This window comes from Muntiacus reevesi, chromosome 2 (assembly GCF_963930625.1).
Source record: "Muntiacus reevesi chromosome 2, mMunRee1.1, whole genome shotgun sequence".
Classification (NCBI taxonomy): Eukaryota; Metazoa; Chordata; class Mammalia; order Artiodactyla; family Cervidae; genus Muntiacus; species Muntiacus reevesi.
In genome coordinates, this window is record NC_089250.1 from 276,944,576 (window position 1) to 276,961,153 (window position 16,578).

Below are 16,578 nucleotides of genomic sequence, written 5' to 3' on the forward strand. Positions count from 1 at the left end.
TGCTCTGGCCCCCTGGTCTATGATGGGGTTCTCAGACTGTCCCCCGGGGCTTGCCCAGACCCAGCTCCAGGTCGACACCCCACTCAGGGCCTGCCGGCTCACAGGACTCGACAAGGACGCCTCTCAGCTCCCTATTGAGGTTGGGGTTCCCTCTGCCTGGCGGTGCACTGCCGGGAGCCTCCTGAGGGTACCCCCTGGATCCTGCCGAGGCTGGACCCCGGCAGTGCACGGTGGGCCCGACACAGTACCAGCTCTGCGGCCTCAGGCAGATGCACCTGCCCTCCGGGACCATCTGCAGAGGTGCGGGGCCATCTTGGCAGCGCGGCTGTGGAGGCAGATGCGAGGGTGCCTGGGGCCGTGATGGTGACGGTTGTACTACCTACTGTCCCAGAGGACCTGCTTCCCCATCATCTTGTCCCTCTAGCCCACAGGTCTCGCCAGGGGCTGGATTTGGCCCCCAGGGGTACATTTGGCAAGGGCCACAGATATTTTTGTCACCATGGAGGGGGTGCTACTGGGATCTCTGGGTAGAGGCTGGAGAGGCCAGTCCTCGTCCTGAGACAGGACTGACAGCTCAAGGCAGCAGCAGTGCTGAGGATGAGACACCCAGATCACTGGTTCCTCATCTCCGTTGTTTTCCGGTCCAGACGCTTTTGAGGGTTGGACGAATGTTCTCAGCCCTCTGGGCTCAGAACGCGCATGTGAATGTGCAGTTACTACATGGGAAATGGGGTTCCAGGAGGCCCTCGGAAACTCCAGCGTCCATCCAGGATAAGACTTGCTCGGCGGTCACATTTGTCTAGAAGGCATGGACTTCTGCTTGTTTAGAGGGATGGGTTCCTTAGTGATTGTGTCGGCTGTCTCTCTTCATTCTCCTCACTGCCACTTGCTGACTGGGAGGTCCTCTCCCTCCTTACTTTTAACCTCAGGGAGAAAGCTAACAGGGTTCAGTAGGACTCGCATGGAACAAAGACACACTTCCTCGTTCTAAAAGGAATCAAACAGGCTACACATAAATGGTCTTTCCTGGTGGCTCAGATGGTAGTCTGCCTGCAATGCAGAAGACCTGGATACTATCCCTGGGTCGGGAAGATCCCCCGGAGAAGGGAATGGCAGCCCACTCCAGTATTCTTGCCTGGAGAATTCCAGGGACAGAAGAGGCTGATGGGCCAGAGCCCATGGGGTCACAAAGACTCAGACACAACTGAGCAACTTTCACTTCAAACTTCATACATACATGAAACATTTTAAAGTTAAAAATAGTTACCTGCTGTGAACTGGCCACCCCGTTGGCCCACCCGGGTCTTCCGACAGTCCCCTCAGGCCCTCCACGCTCCTCATCAACACAGCCTGGTCTTGTCAGCCTCCAGCGTAAATTTTGCCATGGTTGTCATGGAGGAGATAAACCAGGGCCTGCAGCCCACACCCAACCACGACACTTGTGATACGGTCATGAGGCCTCAATGAACAAGAAGAAAAATGTCCACAAGATACTTTGCAGGGGGTTGAGGGGGTGCACCTGGTATTAGGAAGCGCCAATTGTCAGCTGTTAGTATTTCTGTAGAAGGCAATGGCAACCCACTCCAGTACTCTTGCCTGGAAAATCCCATGGACGTGGACGGAAGAGCCTGGTAGGCTACAGTCCATGGGGTTGAGACGAGTCGGACACGACTGAGTGACTTCACTTTCACTTGTCACTTTCATGCATTGGAGAAGGAAATGGCAACCCACTCCAGTGTTCTTGCCTGGAGAATCCCAGGGACAGAGAAGCCTGGTGGGCTGCCATCTATGGGGTTGCACAGAGTCGGACATGACTGACGCGACTTAGCAGCAGTATTTCTTTTTTTTTTATTTTTATTTTTTTAGCAGCAGTATTTCTGTAAATGGGGGTTGAGGGGAGAATTAAGAGGGGGTGGGAGGAGTTCTCTGGTGGTCCAGGGGTTAGGATTCTGGGCTTTCACTGCCATGGCCCCAGGTTCAATCCCTGGTCAGGGAACTGAAGACAGAACTGGATCTCAAGAAATGAGACGATTCACTGTCCTGGCCTCATGGAGCTAGGCCAACCCAGGTGACACACATGAGGGACTCGGACTTCAGACAAGGGCGATCTGGCCCCATGTGACCCAGGGTGAGTCACTCTAATTGCTGGACCTCAGTGATCTCATCTGGAAAATGGGCAGACTCCCCTCCTGCATGAGACAATGGGTCTAGAAGCATTCTTCATGAGCACAGTTGGTGTGGTAGTGTGATTCTTGCCTCTGTACCTGGTCATCCTCAGAGTCCACTGTCCTTTCACCCTCCCAAGTTTTATAGGGCCCAAAGTCTTGGCTGCCTCCTCCCAGTCTGGTCTCCCCAGCAAGGCGTAGGGTCTCAGCCTCCCAACGGACATCTCTTCAGAACATAAGTCAAAATGAAATGCTTCCAGGAGCACTGCTTATAACAACGTTTTAATAAAATAAAATAAAAAGTTCAAGTGCTTCCAACCCCCCAACATATCCCATTCTGGTGTGGGGGAGGGGAGAGACCCCCCACACCCCAGTAGCACCAGGGATAGCACCATGAGAAAGATGAGGTCGCACCCGGCCTCCCTGAGACCCACGGGGGTGGTGGGGACGAGCCCCTGGCCAACCCCCCTTGCCCCCCACTCAGACAGTCACAGGCTAAGAGCAAGCTGACCCCTCCCCCGCAGGGCAGTGTCTAGTGAGGCCACCCCAGCCAGCCCCACCTCCCCCAGGCCTGCGGGCGGCCCGCCCCTATGGCTTTGCTCCCCGAGCAGGAGAAGGAGGTGGGCAGGGAACGGCTCCTTCAGTCCTGGAGCTGGGACTGCGGTCAGGGGTGGGGGGTGGGCGGCAGTGGCCAGGGCTCCCTGCCAGGGTTGGGGTGGCTCAGGGGTCAGCAGTCACAAAAGGTCAGGGGTCAGATCCCTGGGGGTGTCCAAGTCAACCTGCCCCCAGGTCAAAACTGTGCTGGAGTCAAAGGTCAACTCCTTCCCAGAGGTCCAAGAGCTCCTTCTGGAGGTGGCTCCCCGAGAAGCTGGGCAGGAGGGGACCAAGGAAGGACAGTCTGCTCTCCCAGCCCAGGTCTCCCTGTCCAGCCCGTCATGGCCCATCACTGTTGACATCCAGGTCAATGGAGCCATGGCTGACCACCAGCCGCAGGCGCTTGGGTGGGGAGAAGGGGGTGAAGGCAAGGGCCTGCTTGGGGATGGGGATGGGGCCGGGGGTCCTAGCAGGGGAGGGGCTGGCAGTGGGAGGCAGGGCTGGTACCACACGGCTCAGACCCACACGAACCACAGAAGGCAGCCCGTAGCGCCGGGCCCAATGCCAGTCCTGCTGGGGGGCCCAGCGGGTGCGGGGGGCCTGACCCAGGGCCACCTGGGCCTCCGCCCGCAGGCAGCAGTGGGGGCCGCAGCCTCCCCACCGGTGCAGGGAGACGCGGGCAGCTCGGAGAACCGGAGGTGGTGGGGCTCGCCGGGGCTGCAGGCGGCGGCGCCTCCGGGGACGCACACGGAGCTGGGGCTGAGGCAGCCAGTGGAGCCAGAGGGGCGAGGCGTCCAGGCGGGCGCTGTAGGGCGGGGGGCGCAGGGGCTGGCAGGCAGCTGTGGAGGCCCGGGTGGGAGGGGGGCAGGGAGGAAAGGGCGGCTTCGTGAGCAGGGCTCCCGCAAGGGCACAGCTCCTGCTCACGCCGCCTCCTCCAAGGCTCTTCCTGGTCATCAGAGGGGACAGACCCAGGGAGTGACGTGGGAGGAGGGACAAGACAGGAGGAGGGCAAAGACGGGCCAGGGGATGGGCCCTCGGGACAGCGCCCACCCCGTGCTCACCGCAGAAGGGGCCCCGGCGCCGCAGGGGTGGGTGGGCACAGGACCGGGGCCTGTCCAGACCTTGCTGCAACCGCCGCTTGGTCTCCCGGAGCTCGTACTTGTCCAGCGGCCCGGGCGGCAGGGGTTCCCTGGGCCGCAGTCGGAAAGCGCCCTCACCTCTCCTGGGGGTGGGAGGGCGGTGAGGAGGGAGGGCTGGGCCTCCGAGGACGCACTTCCGGCTCCCAGCCCCACGGACCACGGCCCACCTCTCGCAGGTGTAGCATTCACAGTGCTCATTCTTCTCGCCGAAGAAGCCCTCGCCATAGAAACAGGTCACCTCGTCCCCCGGCTCGATGTCCCGGAGCACCTTCACGCAGGCTGCGTTTCCATCTGCAGGCACAAACTGGGGGCCGGAGGCTCAGCGCCCCGCCCTGGGGGCGGCCTGGCTCTCTGCCCCCACCGCCTGGCCTGGCCTGGGCTCCTGGCCTCACGGCTCACCCCTGGGATGGGCAGGGGCCGAGCCCCGGGACGCACCCTGCCCAGGGCCTGCCCTCAACACTGGCTCCCTGGTCCCCCCACTGCTTTGCCGGCTCCCGCCCTCGCTGCAGGACGATGACCTAACTGGGCCTGGCAACGCACAGGAACCGCTCCCTCCGGCCCATCCCCTGACTCCTCGGGTGGCCGGGCCCTGCACCGCCTGCTTCTGCCGCCTCCCATTCTCCAGGCCTGGGTCCACCCCCAGCCTCAGCCCAGGATCGCCACCCCCCTCGCCTGCCTGCTCCTGCCTCTAGGTTCCTCCTCTGGGAGAGGCGGGACTCCCACCCACCCGCCTGTCCATCAGTCCACTTGTCTGTCCATCCCAGCCTGACACACACCTGGGAGTGGCCCTGGCCACCGGCCTGCCTGACGCCAAGACAGCTGGTTGGCGTCTCCCGAGCAGGCAGTGCCAGGTGTCCGCATTCTGTCCGTGCCTAAGACCCCTCTGGAGCCGGCCTCTCAGGGCGTCCCTGCCCTGGCTACCCACCAGCCTCGGCCTGTACCCCATCTCCATGCCAATCCTCGGCACCCCACAGGAGCCGCCATGGGGCGACTGAGCTCACACACGAGGGGAGCCCCTGTGCCACGACCTCCCAGCCCCCCCAGCCTGGCGCCCCATCTGAGACATGCGCCCCTTCGCCCTCAACACCTGGGAAAACTCTACTCCTCCTCCAGCTCCTGGCCCTGACTGGTACAGCCTTGGCTCTGCACCACGAGGCGGCTGGCGCCCCCCTCACCAAGCCCTGCCTCCTCTCCCTCCTACCCACTGCCTGTGCCCCAAAGCCCAGAGGACACTGCCACACGCCGGGCTTCACAGCTGCGCCAGCGGGCGACTTCTCGCCCTTTCCCAGCTGAGAGGACAAACCAGGGCCCAGGCGGGGGAGCCAGGACTCCAATCCCCTCGTGTGGGGGGCTCTGGAGGATGGCCAAGGCCAGGGAGGCCCACACTTTCAGGGCGCACGCCAAAGGCCTTGCTGGGCCTCACCCCTCAACTCCTCCCTCCCACGCACTCCATCCTCCACACACAGAAGAGGGGGGCCTCCCTCTGCCTCCCAGGGCCTCCTATCAGGAGAAGCCCTGGATCTCCAGGGCAGGGCTCTCTCTGACCTCACCCCCGAGGCCTCCCCCGCCTCCTGCTATCATCACAGCTGCAGGGGCTTCTGCTTGGGAGGCCAGGCAGGGGCACTTCGGGTCTACCCACCACCACCACCCTCCCCCTCAACCGGCCCCGCCCCCAGCCAAGGTTCGGAGAGCGGGCACTGCAGCCAGCAGGTGGCAGTGTGACGGGTCCCAGTGTGACTCTACCAGAGCCCCCTCCTCCCTCCAGGCACGGGGAAGGACCGGTGGGAAGCTGGACGGTCAGGTGGGGAGACCCCGGACAGTTTCTAGCTCTTCACTGACCCGAAAGCCCCTCCCCACGTGCCCATTCCTCCCCGGACGTGGGGACCCCCAGGTCTCACCTTGCAGTTGGGTTTGCAGTCTGGAACCAGTTGTGGGTGTGCAGGGGAGAGAAGAGACTCGAGTCAGAGAAGCCAGAAAGCTGGGGCAAGCCCCTACCCCCCCTACCCCCCCACCCCCCCCCACCCCCCGTGCCAGCCCCTTGCCCCGCCCCCACCGTGGTTGATGAAGGCGGCCGGGCCGAGCCACAGCTGAGCGCTGCGCTTGCGGGTCGAGTACATGATGCTGAAGTCGTTCTCCCCAGCCCTCAGTAGCTCCTCGTCGGCCTCCCGCAGCTCGGCGATGCAGCCCACCAGCAACTCCAGCTTCTCGTTCTTTTTCCTGCCAAGAAGCCACTCACTGTGGGTCTGTGAGTACCTCCCCAACCACCAGCGCTGGGGACAGGGGCCTCTCATCCCGGGCCTCCTGTGGGAAGAACTGATGTGGGCCAGCTCGCTCCACCACCCAAATGTCTCTGAAAGTCACACTGCTGTCCTACACCCACAAATGCCTGGCATGCATCCTCTTCTGCTCTGGGCTCCTCTGGCACCCACTGCCTCAGCTTCCCTCGGTCCAGTCCTGCCTGGAAGCCCCCCCCCCCAGGCACCCCAGGCTCTTCACTAGACCCTTTAGTCATTATGTGGGTCTCAGCCTAGGCCTGGCCCCCAAGTACACACTCAAAATTCCCAGGCAGGCTCAGGAAGCACTGCGCAGCTGTGGTCAGCCCTGCGAGCTTGCACCACTACCACCCCCCTTCTCACTAGACTGTGAGCAGAGGGCAGGGTTCTTCTTGCTCACTGGGCTGCCCTCGTACCCAGCAGTGATTGCTACTTGGTGGGGTTGGGGGGGGTCTGGTAGGGATGAGAAAAAGGACAGCAGTGCACTCTTGGACGCAAGGTCAGACCTTTCCCAGCAGCCCCAGGAAGCCTGGGTTGCTGGAGGGGGTTTCATCTTCCGCAGGGCTGTGGTAGGCCAGGGGGGTCCTGGGGGCCAGGCCCTGCCTTCTTTCTCTCAACACAGACATCTTCGTGGCCCTGTTGCCTCAGTGCGGGGTCTCCTCCACAAGGGCGGGGGTGTCTTCTCCCAGCGGTCCCCAGGGAGAGATGCCTCCTGTCAGGCCTGGGCTGAGAGTCCTGCCCTCTTACCATGCGCGAGTTGACACAATCTTGGCTCCGTTTGTCTCCATGGAATAACGGGTACAGGGCAAGATGGTGAAGCCACTTTCAGGCAGGAAGGCGCGGAGGTAGCGATAGATCTGGGGGAGGTGAGGGGGTGGGTGGGGTGAGGAGCTGGGGCAGGGTTGTCCTTGGCCCTCTCTCTCCTGGGTTCTAGTCCTGCTCTGCCACTGACTTACTGTGTGGTCTCAGGGGGCTCACTTCCCCTGTTGGGGCCTCAGTTTCCTCATCTGTCAAATGAAGAGGTTAGACTCCATCTCAGAGGGCCCCCCAACGCACCTGTCCTAGGAGTCTGAGCCTTGCTTTAGATGGTGCCAGTAAAGGCAGGGGGTCCTGGGGGGCTGCGCCGAGGGTCTGCCCGACAGGGCGGAGGGCCCGGGACAGGTGGGGGAGACAGGAGAACATGAGGGCCAAGGGGAGGAAAGGGAAGGGCTCCCTCACGTGGGTCTTGAGGGCAGCCTCCTGCCGTGGGCCCCGGCTCTGGAAGTAGTGGGCCATCCAGCCTCCCAGCGTCAGGGCCCGGTACGCAGCCTCCAGGTCCCGCTGCCTCAGGAAGGCCTCCAGAGCTGAGCGTAGGTGGTGCTGTCGTCGCAGGGGGGGCACGGGGCTGGGGGAGAGGGCATGCCTGGGTCCCAGGGCCTTGGCCTATTCCCTGTGGGCCTTCCCAGGCCCCACCCCACCCCCGCTGGGAGCTGAGAGGAGGATGGGGCAGAGGGGTGGTGGTGGCAGGGCAGGGGTCCCGAGATCCCTGGGTCCACCCTCCCCGGGGTCGCCTCACCTGACGTTCATCTTGTGGGTGCGGAAGCCGAGGTAGGGGTCCAGGACGAGGCTGGTGGCCAGGTCGTCATTCTCACACAGCTCTCTGGCCGTTACTCTGTCAGGCCCCATGGTGCCCCACGCACCATGCTGTCTCTGGCGGCGGCAGCAGGGGGCGCGGCACTGGGATCCCGCGTGTGTGCTTGCTCTGTGCCACTTGTGAGCCCTGTGAGCCTGGGGCAGGCCCTCTGGCCTCCTCATCTATAAAGTGGGGAGAGAGGCACTACTGACTTCGCAGGGCTCTCAGTGAAGGCGAAATGCAACAAGTGCTTCTGACACTGGGGAGACCCCCCCCCAGAAATACCAGCCACCATCCTTAGTAGCTGCACCTCCGCAGCCTCCTGAGCACAGACATAAACCCTCCAACCACTTATGACAACTCCCCCCTTTGCCCACACACACACATTCACAGACCCCATGTGTGCACGCAGATTTCCTAGGACTCCCATATACATGTACACACGCGCGCAGGCACGTAAAGGTGCCTACAGACCAGGGAAGGCTGATTAATTGGCAGTCTGGGATAACCCTGAAGGCTTAGTCCTGCAGGAGGTGGGAGTCAGGGGGCCCTGGGCAGCAGCTCCTGCCCCGCCAGAACTGCTAGCTCCTCAGCCCACCCCCACTCTCCCTGCCTCGGCTGCCACCCGCCACCCGCCTCCCCAGCAGCCCTAGGGAGCCCTCTTCCAAAGGCTCAGGGTGAAACCTCAGGCAGTCTGGAGGAGGGGGGTGGAGAGGGGAGGGAGAGCCGAGGAAGGCTCCAGCACCTGCTCTCTCTCCAAGGATTCCGGGGGAGGGGCGCGGAGGACAAAGCACGGGGAGGGGGGAGAGAAAAGGAACGTGTGGAGAGGCAGAGGAGGCCCAGAAAAAACACAGAAGGACGGCGACTAGCAAAACGAAAACAAAACAAGCCTCCTAACCCCGACGGCGGAGGCCTGCCTGGCACCCACACCAGGGTGCTTCGGGGAGTCGACGGGGGACTGCGAGGAAGGGGAGCTGGAGAGAGGCCAGGAGCTACAGCGGCTGGGAAAGGGGGCAGAGGAGACCCGAAGGCTGAGGAAAAATAAAGAGGGGGCACTGCGACGGAGCTGAAGCTGCAGAGGGGCAAGGGGGTAAAGGCAAAATGCGGACACCACAGGGAGGGAGCCAGCGCAGGGAGAAGGCCTGGGCTGCCCGCGGGGGAGGGTGGCGGGGAGGCTTGGGGACCCAGCGAGGACCCCAGGAAAAGCCAGCAGGAAGACCAGGGCTCTAGCGAAAGCAGAGAAGGGCCTGGAGGTCCAGGGAGGTCCAGGGAGGGTCTTGGGAAGGTAGAGGGGGGCGGCCCAGGGGTTCCACAACGGGGTTGGAGAAGCAAACGGGGCCAAGGGGAGTCCTGGGGCTCCAGGAAGGAGCCCTGAGCCGCGAGGAGCGCGCCCAGGCTCCAGGGTAGAGCCTGGGTAGGCAGTGAGAACGCAGGTTAAAGGCCTGAGGTGCTGAGGGAAACTGGGGGGAGCAGACAAGGGCCTGGGGAGGACCTGGGGGGGGGGGGTGGTTTCCAGGGGCCTGGGCAGGCGGCGAGAGTGCAGGGGACGCGCCTGAGGGCCAAGGACGGGAGTGCAGAGTCAGAGGGCGAGCTGAGGGTCCAGGGAAGGGCCTGAAGCGCGACAGCGGGGACTGGGGGAGGAAGCACAGGGAAGGGGCTGGGCACCGAGAGCAGCCTGAGGCTCGCCGAAGGGCCAGGAGATGTGGGCTCCTGGACACGAGGAGGGGAGTGCGGGCCGGGGGAGACGGGGCTGGGGACGACCGGGAGCCAAGGCGGCGCGGGGCGGGGGCCGAGAAGGGGCTCAGAGGTCGGGCCCCGCGCCGCCCCTCACCCGCTTCTCCTCCTCCTCCTCCTCCTCAGGCGCCCGCGCCGCGGCTGCCACCACCTCCCACAGCCTCCTCCAGCTCTCGTCAGACCGGGTCGCCGCGCCTCCAGTTAGCCCCGCCGGGCCCGCCCCGCCGCGGCCACTACGGCCTCCCATTGGCCAATGTCTCTGCCACTCTTCAATTGCCGAGAAGCTTGCGCCGCCCCCATTGGTCAGGCTCCGTTATGCCCCGCCCCTATCGACCCCCTTCGGTGCCCCTACAGAACCCCGCCACGCCCGCGCTGCCGTCAAAGCGCAGCCGACTGCACCTAGTGGCTGCCGCCGCTGTCCTTCCGCCGCTGCCATGGAGACATATCCCCGCCCACGACCAGAAGTTACGCCCTCATTGGCCGAAAGCGCTGTCGCTCCGGGCGAAACTCGGGTTTGGTTCGGGTTATTTGGGTACAAGAGGAGAGAGGGAGGGTTCCGTCGGCTACAGAGCCCGCGTGTGATTGGTTGGCCTTGGAGCGACTCATGCTTCCATTGGCTAAGGTCTCCGCCTGTCACCGTTAGGGTCACGCCCTCCCTGTTCTCTTTTTCTGGCTAAACCTTCGGCCACCAGAGGGAGAAAGCAGGAAGCCACGGCCGACCAGCGGGGGTGAATGCGCGCGCACTTCTGTTCTCTTTTTTTCCATCCCCCCTACCCCCAACTCGACTGGACCTGTGGTTGCCAAGGCGACAAAACTTTATTGACAACCCTGCAGGGTACAAAGGTCTTTTCCTTTCCTTCCCCGCTCTAGATCGCCTTCTCGTCCCCCCAAAAACCCTGTTTAATTTTGAGTACCCCCAATAACACTCTGTGGGTGAATCGGTCAGAAAGACGGAAGTAGGGGCTTTGGAGAAAGCCGTGACTCATGGGGTGCTCTCATGGGGCACCCCCCGACGCCCCCAATAGGGATCACCCTCCTGCTGCAATCCTAGAGGCAAACATAATTAGCAATTCATCATAATTACGCTCCACACTTGGAGCAGGCGGTCTTTGTTTTGTTGACTGCTAAATATCCTGTGCTCTTGGAACAATGCGTAGCATGGAATAGGTGCTTCGTTAATTCGTGCTGAAGGAATGAATGTATGAAGCTGGTTTCTGCAAACAGTCCTGTGACTGTGGAGAAGTGGCTTGCCCTCTACGGGTCTCGGGCTCACATCTATAAAATGAGAACCCCTCTTTGAGAGATCTTCCTGAACACCCTCCTCGGGGTCTTTCATCTGTGCTTCCACTCTCTCACCCTCTGTTCTTACTGTCCCTTCCCCAACTAGGACTTAACCTCAGATCTGAGACACCCCCAACCTAGGCACATTCCCCCCACCCACTTCCTCCAAGGATGGCTCAGACAGTAAAAGAATTCTCCTGCAATGAGGGAGACCTGGGTTCGATCCCTGGGTTGGGAAGATCCCCTGGAGAATTCCCCACTCCAGTATTTTTGCCTGTAGAATCCTCAGGGACAGAGGAGCCTGGCGGGCTACAGTCCATGGGGTCGCAAAGAATCGGACACGACTGAGCGACTAAGCACTGCCTCCATCATCTTCACATAGGGGAACAGTATACAGCAATGAAAGTGGGTGATCCAGCACTTGGTATATCAGCCTTGACAATCCCAAAGCATGCTGCTAGTTGCAGAAGTTTACAGAGTCGAATGCATACGGTTAAAGAGGAAAAAAAAAAAAAGAAAGAAAGAAACAGGAGTTGTGTGTGGACAGGTAATAAAACGCAAACTTGCCTGGATGTGACATGGCATTGGGGTGGGGGTGCCCAAGTGGCGACCCCTGGGGGAGAGCGGAAGGAATGCAGTCAGGACATCCTTACCTGCAATTATTTTTTCTAAGCCTGCATGTGGAAGCCGTGAATTCACTGTACTTCCTGTTTTTTCTACATGTCAGAGATATTTCACAATGCAAATAAAATTTTGACCCACCAATGCCACTTTCGGGGTTTTATGCTAAAGAAATAACGGGACAAATGTTACAGTATTTAAAGATGTTTGTCTCAGCATTTGTTGAAAAAGCAGAAAAACAGGAAAAACTGTAATGTCCAACTGTAGGAGATTGGTCTGACTGATTACAGCATACCCCTAAGATGGAAGAACAGCAGTACCTAATAGTTAACTGGGCTCTTAACACATGCCAGTCACTTTACAAATAGTCCTATGCTTGTGAGCTGAGTCTCTTCAGTCGTGTCCGACTCTGCGAGGGATGGGCTATTACCCCATTTTACAGATGAGCAGACTGAGGCTTTCCAAGGGGATGTAACCGACCATCAAATCATAGAGCTTGTACTCTCAGTCCCTACTGCTACATTGCCCAGATAGGATCCAGTTTGTTCTCCACCCACAGATGACATAAAAGACACCTTAGGAAAAGAATAAATCACTGACACATGCTACAACTCGGATGAACCTTAAAAGCATCACACTGGGTAAAAGGAGCCAGACACAAAAAATCACATATGGGGTGATTCAATTTCTATGAAATATCAGAATAGACAGACAGAGAGACAGAAAGCAGATTTGGGGGATTCCTGGCAGTCCAGTGGTTAGGACTCTGTACTTCCACTGCAGAGAGCACAGGTTCAATCCCTGGTCAGGGAACTAAGAATCCGAATGCCACATCGCAGCAAAACAACCAAACAAACAAAACCCCCAAACAGATTCACGACTGCCCCCAGCTGGGCAAGAGGAGAATGGGGAGGGACTGATATAGGATGTGGGGTTTCCTTTTTTGGATGAAGTTCTGGAACTGCAGAGCAGTGATGGTTGCCAAGTGCCGTGCATGTGCATAATGCCTTTGAAGTGCATAATTTCAAATAATTAAAATGGGGCTTCTTGGGGGCCCAGGGGTTAAGACTCTGCCTTGTAATGCGGGGGACATTGGTTTGATCCCTGATCCGGGAAAATCCCACATGCTGCGGAGCAACTAAGCCCAAACACCATAACTACTAAGACTGCTGTGGACTCTGAGAGCCGCAGCTACCGAAGCCCGCTCAACTAGAGCCGGTGCTCCACAACAAAGAAGTCACCGCAGCGTGAAAATCTGCACAGAAGAGTGGCCCCGCTCTCAGGCAACTAGAGAAGAGCCTGCACGGCTAAAAATAAATATTTTCTACAAAACAAAATGGTTAAAATGGCAAATTTGACATTACATATATTCTACCACCAAAAAATCAAGCAAATAAAAACAACAACAAAAATAGAAACCCCACCAAAAAACAAAAAGAGAGAAAATTATAATCACCTTGAGAATGTAGTGAAAACATGGATTCCAGGGTTTACCCTCTAGAAAGCCTGGTCAAGTATTTAATAACTAATTATTTCAGGACATTGCTACACAAGGTGTAACCGTGGGCCAGTGGATCACGCAGGATCCCTTAGGCACTTGGTAGGAATGCAGAGACTCAGGCCCTCACCCCTGACCTCCCAAACCAAAATCTCCCAGACTGGTGACTCAGATTCCCAGGATGCTTGAGAAGCGTCCCTTAGAAGATGCCTTGTTGCAGGTGGCTTTCTCAGACCAGACATTCATTGCTGGCGAGATATTGTGGGCTTGATAACTCTCAAGGTTGCAAGTCAACTATTAAGGGGGGGGTGGTGGTTCAGTCACTAAGTCGTGTCTGACTCTTGCGACCCCATGGACTAAGCCCACCAGGCTCCTCTGTCCATGGGGATTCTCCAGGCAAGAATACAGGACTGGGTTGCCATTTCCTCCTCCAGGGGATCTTCCCGACCCATTGGCAGGCAGATTCTTTACCACTGAGCCACCTGAGAAGCCTCGTTTACTGAACATTTATTTTCTAATCTGTCAAAAAGGCCACCGTAGCTTAGTGAGAATCTGGAATTACTGCCTGGCCTCAAATTCTAATTCCGTCATTGACCAGTTTTGCAATGTATTCCTGTAAATTAATCAACCTCTTAGCACCTCAGTATCCTTCCCTGTTTGGATTTGTATTTATTTTTGGCCACATTGTGTGGCATGTGGGATCTTAGTTCCCTGTCTGGAGATTGAATCCATGCCCACTGCGTTGGGAGCACAGAGTCTTAACCACCGGACCACCGGGGAAGTCCTCCGTCTATAAAATGAATTAAACAGTTGCTTCTGCATGAGTTTTATTGTTGTTGTTTAGTTGCCCAATCGTGGCCCCATGGACTGTAGCCCACCAGGCTCTTCTGTCCATGGGATTTCCCAGGCAAAAATGCTGGAGTGGGTTGCCATTTCCTTCTTCCCAACCCAGGGATCAAACCCAGGTCTCCCGTATCGTAGGCAGGTTCTTTACCAACTGAGCCACCAGGGAAGCCTACTAAGGGGGAAAGCTAGCTCTAAAACAGCAAATTCAGGATGATCCTTTTTCTTGGGGTGGAGGGGGGTGGGTGCACCATACAGCTTGTGGGATCTTAGTTCCCTAAGCAGGGACTGAACACATAACCTGGGCAGTGAAAACACAGTGTCCTAACCACCAGGCATCCAGGGAATTTCCTGGATGATCATATTTTGAGGGGAAAGGTATATCTGCTTATGTGTATGTATAAATTAAATGATTGGGGGAAGGACTTGGAGAAAAGGAAGCTTGGCACACTGTGGGCATGGAAACTGGTGCACCCGCTATGGCAAACAGTGTGGATTTCTGCAACAGATTAGAAATAGAATCATCATATGATTCAGCAATCCCATTTCTGGATAATACCCCAAGGAAATAAAATCACTGTCACAAAGAGATACCTGCACCCCCAACTTTATTGCAGCAGAAGTCATGATAACCAAGACATGGAAACAAGCTAAGTGTCCGAGAACAGGTGACTAGGTAAAGAAAATATGTATAAACACAATGCAGTGTTTTTCAGCTATGAGGAAGGAGGAACTCCTATCCTTTGCAACCACATGCATGAAGCCGGAGGACATTATGCTCGGTCAGAAAAGACAGACACAGAAAGACAAATACTGTGTGAACTCATTTATATGTAGAATCCAGAAAACAGATGAACTCATAGCAACAAAGTGGAACAGTGGTTGGGAGGTGGTAAGGGGAGGTTGGTCAAAGGGTACAAACTTCCAATTATAATATGAATAAATTCCAGCGGTGTAACATACAGTGTGGTGACTATAGTTAGTAATAAAGCATTGTACATTTGAAATGTGTTAACAGAGTAGTCCTAAATGTTCTCACCTCTCCCACCAAAAGGGTAGCTCTGTGAAGTGTTAATTAGCTTTATCATGGTGATGATTTCACAATCTATGTATATCAGAAAAAACATGTTTCAAACCTTAAATATCCATAATTTATGTTTGCTAGTCATACTTCAAAAAAAGCTGGAAAAAAAATAAATGATTGGTGGGGAGTTGTCTCTGTTTTCATGTATTACTTGTGTAATAACAGAATGCATTTTTTGTTGTTGTTCAGTCACTGAGTCACGTGCAACTCTTTGTGACCCCATGGACTGCAGTATTCCAGTATCCTCTGGTCTCCACTGTCTCCCAGAATTGCTCAAACTCATGTCCATTGACTTGGTGATGCCATCCAACCATCTCATCCTCTGTCATCTTCTTCTCCTCCTGCCCTCAATCTTTCCCAGGATCAGGATCTTTTTCAATATGGCAGCGCTTCACATCAGGTGGCCAGAGGATTGGAGCTTCAGCTTCAGCATCAGTCCTTCCAATGAATCAGTTCAGTTCAGTTCAGTAGCTCAATCGTGTCCAACTCTTTACTACACCATGGACTGCAGCATGTCAGGCTTCCCTTGTCCATCACCAACTTCCGGAGTTTACCCAAACTCATGTCCATCGAGTCGGTGAAGCCATCCAGCCATCTCACCCTCTGACATCCCCTTCTCCTCCCACCTTCAATCTTTCCCAGCATCAGGGTCTTTTCCAATCAGTCCGTTCTTTGCATCAGGTGGCCAAAGTATTGGAGTTTCAGCTTCACCATCAGTCCTTCCAATGAGTATTCAGGACTGATCTCCTTTAGGATGGACTGGTTCGATCTCCTTGCAGTCCAAGGGACTCTCAAGAGTCTTCTCCAACACCACAGCTCGAAAGCATCAATTCTTCGGCACTCACCTTTCTTTATAGTCCAACTCTCACATCCATACATGACTACCGGAAAAACCATAGATTTGACTAGACAGACCTTCGTTGGAAAAGTAATGTCTCTGCTTTTTAATATGTTGTCTAGGTTGGTCATAGCTTTTCTTCCAAGGAGCAAGCGTCTTTTAATTTCATGGCTGCAGTCACCATCTGCAGTGATTTTGGAGCCCCAAAAATAAAGTCTCTCACTGTTTCCACTGTTTCCCAATTAATTTGCCATGAAGTGATGGGACCAGATGCCATGATCTTAGTTTTCTGAATGTTGAGTTTTAAGCCAACTTTTTCACTCTCCTCTTTCACTTTCATCAAGAGGTTCTTTAGTTCTTCTTCACTTTCTCCCATAAGGGTGTTATCTGCATATCTGAGGATATTGATATTTCTCCCAGCAATCTTGATTCCAGCTTATGCTTCTTCCAGCCCAGTGTTTCTCATGATGTACTCTGCATATGAGTTAAATAAGCAGGGTGACAACATACAGCCTTGATGTACTCCTTTTCCTATTTGGAACCAGTCTGTTAAACCATGTCCAGTTCCCACTGTTGCTTCTTGACATGCAGAGAGATTTCACAGGAGGCAGGTAAGGTGGTCTGGCATCCCATCTCTTGAAGAGCTTTCCAGTTTGTTGTGATCCATACAAAGGCTTTGGTGTAGTCAGTAAAGCAGAAGTAGATGTTTTTCTGGAACTCTCTTGCTTTCTCAATGATCCAACAGATGTTGGCAATTTCTGATTCCTCTGCCTTTTCTAAATCCAGCTTAAACATCTGGAAGTTCATGGTTCATGTACTGTTGAAGCCTGGCTTGGAAGATTTTGAGCATTGCTTTGCTAGTGTGTGGGATGAGTGCAATTGTGCAGTAGTTTGAG

General features: G+C 56.5%; 1 protein-coding gene and 1 non-coding gene across 4 annotated transcripts; one reads left to right on the forward strand and one right to left on the reverse strand.

Annotated features, from left to right (window-relative positions):
• Positions 1 to 1,874: 1,874 nt before the first annotated feature.
• On the reverse strand, positions 1,875 to 9,719 carry KMT5C (lysine methyltransferase 5C). Of its 3 annotated transcripts, none has more exons than XM_065926800.1 (9): positions 9,615 to 9,719; positions 7,727 to 7,965; positions 7,390 to 7,555; positions 6,919 to 7,028; positions 5,952 to 6,115; positions 5,797 to 5,816; positions 4,066 to 4,202; positions 3,881 to 3,981; positions 1,875 to 3,598 (listed from the first exon to the last, which is right to left on the reverse strand). In XM_065926800.1, exons 2-9 carry the CDS (start codon positions 7,963 to 7,965, stop codon positions 3,099 to 3,101), a joined length of 1,437 nt encoding a protein of 478 aa, XP_065782872.1. In that variant the 5' UTR covers positions 9,615 to 9,719; the 3' UTR covers positions 1,875 to 3,098. The 3 variants fall into 3 exon arrangements, with proteins under 3 accessions (XP_065782872.1, XP_065782870.1, XP_065782871.1); XM_065926798.1 differs by having other exon boundaries at positions 3,821 to 3,981; XM_065926799.1 differs by lacking the exon at positions 5,797 to 5,816 and having other exon boundaries at positions 3,821 to 3,981; positions 4,066 to 4,189.
• A 2,440-nt stretch (positions 9,720 to 12,159) lies between these two features.
• Positions 12,160 to 12,232, forward strand: TRNAG-UCC (transfer RNA glycine (anticodon UCC)). Its single transcript has one exon. It is a non-coding gene; the product is annotated as a tRNA-Gly (tRNA).
• Positions 12,233 to 16,578: the final 4,346 nt, after the last annotated feature.